Below are 6772 nucleotides of genomic sequence, written 5' to 3' on the forward strand. Positions count from 1 at the left end.
TTGTGGACATTGCTGCTATAAACATCGGGGTGCACGTACCCCTTCGGATCCCTACTTTTGTATCTTTGGGGTAAATACCCAGTAGTGCAATTGCTGGATCGTAGGGTAGCTCTATTTTCAACTTTTTGAGGAACCTCCATACAGTTTTCCAGAGTGGCTGCACCAGCTTGCATTCCCACCAACAGTGTAGGAGGGTTCCGCTTTCTCCGCATCCCCGCCAACATCTGTCGTTTCCTGACTTGTAAATTCTAGCCATTCTGATTGGTGTGAGGTGGTATCTCATTGAGGTTTTGATTTGGATTTCCCTGATGCTGAGCGATATTGAGCACTTTTTCATGTGGAAAGACAGACTTTTCTAAGGAATCTTGGATTTTATTCCCAAGTTCCTAAACCCAGTTTCCTTCAAGAGAACTTTGAAGTTTTATGTTTGGTCTATCGATGCAGGCTCCAACTACTCCAAAGGGCCAATCTACCTGCCTTGCCCTGTGGGATCTGGGTAGGAGCCAGAGGTGGCTTTTAGAGCACCAACTTCTCCATGAAATCCCCAATCCTGGGAGCCCTGAGAACATTCCTCAAATGGGCAGAGAATGTGCCCAGCCACCAGAGCTGAGGAGTAGAATTTTCTCTCCTTCCACTTTTTTTTTTTTTTTTTTAAAGATTTTATTTATTTATTTATTTGAGAGAGAGAGACAGAGAAACAGCATGAGAGGGGATAGGGTCAGAGGGAGAAGCAGACTCCCTGCCGAGCAGGGAGCCCAATGCAGGACTCGATCCCAGGACTCCGGGATCATGACCTGAGCCGAAGGCAGTCGCTTAACCAACTGAGCCACCCAGGCGCCCTCTCCTTCCACTTCTAAAGGAACGGCATTGAAAAGAACATGGCCTTGGGGCGCTTCTTGCTGGGGACCAATGCCATTGCTTGGTGCTACTTCTCTGCTGGGTTAGAAACTCAAAATCAGGGATTCTCTCTAAAGCCCTACATATCTCAAGGGCTGGCTGTGCCAATGCTGACAGTCTCTTAAAGGGAGCATGATACCAGCTCCGCCGCTTATTGGCTATGCAATCTCAGGCAGTTTGATCCATCTCTGCCTCAGTTCCCTCATCTGAAAAGCAGAGGATAATTGGATTCCCCACTTCTTAGCATTGTTGGGAGGATTAAACAGATTAATGCACTTATAACTGTGCCTGACATACAGTAGAGGCATTTGCTATTACCATCCACAGTGTCCCCTTCCCTTGTTTCTCTACCAGATGCTGCCTTTCACCTGGGGTAATGGAGAAGGCACATGTAAAAGCCAGTCCATTGGTCTTGGCATCCTACTTTTTCTCCTTGTGTAAAAAGAGGTAGTCTCCCTATTCTCCCAATTGCCTACCACGAACATGTTTCCAGGAACCTCCTGGGCCACTTCCAACCGCTAGATGGCCAAGCTACAGGGTGATTATTTCCTTAGGCAAGCAAACAGCAAACACTTCAGCCCTCTAATATGGTATTTCCTGGGGCTGGAATGTCAACAGGAAGTCCTGTGGGGAAGAGCTCTGCCAAAACACTCATTCCGAGGAAGGGATTGGTAAACTGACTAATTTGCCCAGCCCTGTACAACATCCTGCAACCTCCACATGCCCCCCCGTGGCAAGCCTCACCCACAGGCAGGTCGCTCCTGACCTTATTCTTTTCTACTGGGTTCTTGGGCCAAGGAGCCCAGATGTGAACCTATATGAGAAAACCAGACAGACAAAAATTTGCACATACAAAGCAGCTGGACCATTTATTGGCATTAGGAAGTCTTCCTTTAGGCAAGGGAGGGCACCCACAACACTACAGTCTCACCCATTTTATGAAAACTTGAGACCAAATTCTCCATCGTCTGTACACAGCGTAATCACAAAACCAGAGCAAGTATTCGAATTAAACACACTGACCCAAACCATCCTGCTATAAAATAAAGAGAAAGCCAAGGGGAAGGGGTGGGGAGCAAAGTTCCTTCACACTACCATGTTTCAGGCACATAATCTAACAATTCCGTAGTGCAGCACAAAACTGCTTCCCAGTGTCTCTTAAATAAGTCATTTAATTATCAATAGTCCAAGGACTAACAAAAGTTCATGGAAAACGGCCGTACCCTTTGGCTCTATGCGTGGCCTGCAGCTGAGGGGCCAAGTTCTTAAGAACCAAAGCCTGGCTGACACACTCTCGGGGAGAGCGCCCTCTCAGAATCTCAAACACCAGGTCTCAGCTGTCCCATCTATGAAATACAGCCGTGGCTGGGACGACCCGCTAGGCCTCCAGATCGAAGTCATCGCGCTCCTCATTGTATTCCAGCACGTGGCGCTTGATCTTGGACGAGTCAACCCAGGTGACGAAGTCCTCCATGCTGCGCGTGACAAGGAAGGCGGGGTCGGTGACCACGTCGGGGCCCACGCGCACGTGGCCCTGTTCCACGAAGGCCACGGCGGCCTGGAGGTGCTGCGCCATACGCAGCCTCAGGAGCACGGTGGGCAGTCGGCGGCGGCAGAAGGACGAGGCCGTGACGAAGTCGCAGAGCTCGAGCGAGCCGCGCGTGGGCACCAGACCGAGAGCGTACAACTTGCCCAGCAGTGCGGCCGAGGCGCGCACGCGAAACGGGTCGCGCTCGGGTAGGTCGCGCAGGCGCCGCGCCAGCTCGCGCACGGCCCGGCTCAGCTGGTTGTAGCGCGTGTAGTCCTCCCGCCGCTGCAGCCGATAACGCCGCAACACGCGCAGCTCGTGCAGGTTGTGGTCAGTGACCTCCCAGTTCAGGAAATCCACCTGCTTCAGCAGCTTCTGCTCGTGGAACTTAAGCTTCCGCACCATTATGGTGGCTCCCGGGGCGGCAAAACCCCAGGCTAAGAGCGCGTACAAGCGGCTGGGCGACTTCCGTCGTCTCCGAGCGCGAAGATCAGGCCGGGGGACCCTGGGCCAATGAGAGAAAGGCTCAGGGCCACGCCCTCGATTTCCATTGGTCAGAGTGGAGCCACGCCTCACGTCTCTTCTCGCGTTTCCTTTCGCGTTGGCGGAAGGAACCGGGAAGAAGTAGCGAAGAAAGGCTGGAGGTGGGGCGGCGGGCGGGGACACGGCACTGGGAGGTGTTTTTGTTTTCGTTTTTTTGTTTTAAATTTTCGCGAGGTTTTCAGTTACCAAAAATATATCCCCTAGTGCGGTAATCGTTTCCTCTCATTCAGACTTACGTCTTTTAGGGACTTCCAGGTGAGTCTGCTCGGAGAAGCTGAGGACAATCCTGGGGAAGACGGGTGACCGCCGTCCGTGCTTGTTTGATGGGGTTTACCGTGCTAACCTCTCGTCGGGTTCCTCCCACCTGGTGGGGAGCTTTCCGAAGCCAGCGGGCCGGGGGCTGACCGGGTAGTCCCGGTCGCTCGCTACCGCGAGGCCCTTCACCAGGCGGGCAAGTGGTCCCTGTTTAGTGGGGCTGGACGCCGGCGAACATATAAAATATTGATTTCCCGGCTGTTTCCTTACACGCACAGAATCGAGATTTACACGGGAGCCTCCTGGAAATCTGTATTGTTAGCAGGAATGCTAGGCGGTTCATAAAACCCAGCAAGTCTGAGAAATTTGGATATTAAATACGAAACTTAACTCCTTAGTTGAGCTCATATAAATTAGCCCGACTGGGTGGACTTCTGGTCAGCCAGTACTGAGTTTAATAAATTAAACGCTGTTAGGCTAGTTATATCTGTAAGTTATATAGACTAACCACTTTATTTGCCCAGGCCTTTGACGCCACCTAGCTTCTTCGCTGATCATTTTGTCTTATTTTTGTATGGTTTTCATGTACTTTTAAGTATAATACTTGATATGTGGAAAATAATATATGTAATATACGTAAGTTACAAAGTATAATGAATACTTACGAACCGGACACCCAGTTTAAGAAAATGTCACCAGGACCATTTCATCTACTTCTTCCAGCCACTCCTCCAGCCAGAGGTAATGGTATCTATACTGAGTTTTGTGTTTATTTTTCCTTTTCGCTTAAAAAGAAAAAAACAGTTTTATCATTACACATGAATCTCTAAATACATTGAGAACCTTCTTTTTTTTTTTTTTTTTAAAGGTTTTATTTATTTATTTGACAGAGAGAGACACAGCGAGAGAGGGAACACAAGCAGGGGGAGTGGGAGAGGGAGAAGCAGGCTTCCTGCAGAGCAGGGAGCCCGATGTGGGGCTCGATCCCAGGACCCTGGGATCATGACCTGAGCCAAAGGCAGACGCTTAACGACTGAGCCACCCAGGCGCCCCGAGAACCTTCTTATTCAAAGTGGAGCCAGTGGACCAGCAAAGAGCTTGTTGGAAATGCAGTATTTTAGGCCCATTCCTGACCTACAGAATCAGAGTCTGCATTTAACAAGGTCCCCAGGTAATTTGTATACACACTGATTTTGCAAATGTGGTTAAATGAAAGATTTTTAGATGGTGAGAATATTCTCAATTACCTGGGAGGTCCCATGTTATCATAAGGGTCCTTATAAGTGAAAGAGGGAGGCAGAAGAGTCAGGAGATAGGATGATGAAAGCAGAAGTCTGAGTGACGTGATAGCAGGCTTTGAAGATGAAAGGGATCCAAGAGCAGGGGACTGTGGGCAGCCTCTAGAAGCTGGAAAGGCAAGGAAACAAATTTTTCCTTAGAGCTTCCAGAAGGAACACAGCCCTGCTGACACTTTAATTTTAGCCCAGTGAGATCCCAGTTTGGATTTCTGTAAAAGAATAAAACTGGGTTGCTTTGAGCCACCAAGTCTGTGGTAACTTGTAGTAGCTGCAATAGAAAACTAATACAGTTTGCTTTTTTTTCTTTTTTTCTAATTGATTTGAAGATGTTCTTTATGTATTATGGATATTAAGCCTTAACCAGTTATATATGGAACAAATATCTTCTCCTAGTTTGCACTGCATCCTCGCCCTTCATATTCCCCCAACCTTACTCCCATCCTCAGCCCTTGCTCAGCATGTCTGCAGTAGGACTCTTCGTTAACTTCCTTCTCCCCAGACAATAAACATAGTAAAAACTAAACTATATGTGTTAGCAAGTGATAAGCATTATGAAACAAAACTGAGCAGGATATAGGAGAACTTGGGGTGAGGAAGGGCTGTAATTTTATATAGGGCATGTCAGGGTAGGTCTTTTTGAGAAGGTGATATTTTATAGGGATTTAGCCATATGGATATCTAGGGAAAGAGTATTTGAGGAAGAGGACACAGTCTGCAAATGCCTTAAGACAGGAATGCTCCTGGCATGCCAGAAGAGGAGTAATAGCCATCCTCGAAGGAGCAGTGGGCTAGGAGGGGAGGAAAGAGGGTTCAGATGACAGGCTCATAGGCCTTCGAGTAAGTAAGGACTTTGGTTTTTATGTTTGTGAGATGAGGACACTGAATGGTTTTGAGCAGAGGATTGACATCTAACTTATGTTTTAAATGGATCACTCCAACTGCCGTGTTGAGAACAGATTGTTAGAAGGCAAGGATGGAAACAGATCATTAGGAAGCTATTGCAGTGATCTGGGTGAGAAAGATGGTGGCTGGGACCAGGAGAGCAGTAGTGAGAATCTGATGTGAAAGGAATCCCAGGATGATGAGGAGAGTCAAGGATGGCTCCAGTTTTTCTCCTGAGCAAGTGGAAGAAACTACTCATCACTTGAGATCGGGAAGGCTGCCAAGTAGAACAGGTTTAGGGTGCAATGCCTGATACTGTTTGGGACATGTTGGGTTGGAGGTGTCTAGTAGACATCCCAGGGGAGATGTCAAGGTGAAAGACTTTTGAGTCTGGAATTCTAGAGAAAGGCCTAGGCTGGAGATTAAAAAATTGCGATGTTATTGGCAGATAGATGATGTATCAAGCCATGAGCCTGGACGAGGTCATCAAAGGAGTGAATAGGATAGAAAAGACAAGAGGACTGCTTTCTGTAGTCACTCTAGTATTAAGAATTATTGGAGAGAGGAGGATGAACCAGTGAGGTAGAAGGGAAACCAGGAGAGTATGGTCTTCCCGATGCAAGTGAAGAAAGTGTATCAACCTGGTCAAATGCTATGGAGAGGTTGAGTAAGAGGGGAGTAAGAGGGGAACTGAAAATAACCATTAGGTCATTGATGACTTTGACCTTGACAAGAATAGTTTCAGTGGAATCTGCCGGTGAAAGACTGGCTAGAGGTGTTTAAGAAGAGGAAAGAAATTGCAGGCAGCTAGTATAGATGGCTATTTTGAGGAATTTTGCTCATGCATGCAGAGAAATGGGACAGTAGCTGGTGGGGGAAGTAGAGTGGAGAATCTATTTTTTAAAGATGTGGGTTGACTTTTTCTTCAATACCCACAGCTTGTTGGATGCCATTCCAGTCCATTCTACTTGCATAAACTCCCAGATTTACTTCTCCCTAGCCCGGTACCCTTGCATTATCTCAGGCTGTTGTCCTCTTGTGTGCGTTGTTACAGTGTAGTCCAGTGTACCCACACTGCCACCAGGGGGGTCAGCCTGGAAACCACTGGCTGCAGTTCTCCCTTGCTGACTCCTTTCCTAAAGGAGGAAAGTTGGGTGCTTGGATGGGGAATGGATGTTATTTGTCGAGCATGAGTCAGGGCCCCAGCAGGAAAGAGAGAACACACTCCAATTAGAATAATGTGAGGAGAATTGAATAAAGGGACTTTGTCTCAAGGGAATGGGCAGGGTGTAGGGAAACCACAAAGGTTAGTGCAGTTTTCTGAGACTAGCACCTGGCGGCGGGGGGGGGGGGGGGGGGGGGGGGGGGG

The 6772-nt window shown here is 48.2% G+C and overlaps 2 protein-coding genes across 2 annotated transcripts in view; one reads left to right on the forward strand and one right to left on the reverse strand.

The window, feature by feature from the left end:
- Positions 1-1739: 1739 nt before the first annotated feature.
- Positions 1740-2922, reverse strand: IMP3 (IMP U3 small nucleolar ribonucleoprotein 3). Its single transcript, XM_006744440.3, has one exon. The coding sequence runs from the start codon at positions 2828-2830 to the stop codon at positions 2276-2278; it is 555 nt and encodes a 184-aa protein (XP_006744503.1). The 5' UTR covers positions 2831-2922; the 3' UTR covers positions 1740-2275.
- Positions 2923-3204: 282 nt separating this feature from the next.
- SNX33 (sorting nexin 33) overlaps positions 3205-6772 on the forward strand; it is a 69442-nt gene continuing 65874 nt past the window's right edge. The window contains exon 1 of the mRNA XM_081831447.1: positions 3205-3223. The gene's annotated coding sequence lies outside the window, so the exon portion shown is untranslated. The remainder of the gene's footprint in view (positions 3224-6772) is intronic.

Source organism: Leptonychotes weddellii, chromosome 9, assembly GCF_054177405.1.
Source record: "Leptonychotes weddellii isolate Sample4059 chromosome 9, ASM5417740v2, whole genome shotgun sequence".
In the NCBI taxonomy this organism is placed as follows: domain Eukaryota; kingdom Metazoa; phylum Chordata; class Mammalia; order Carnivora; family Phocidae; genus Leptonychotes; species Leptonychotes weddellii.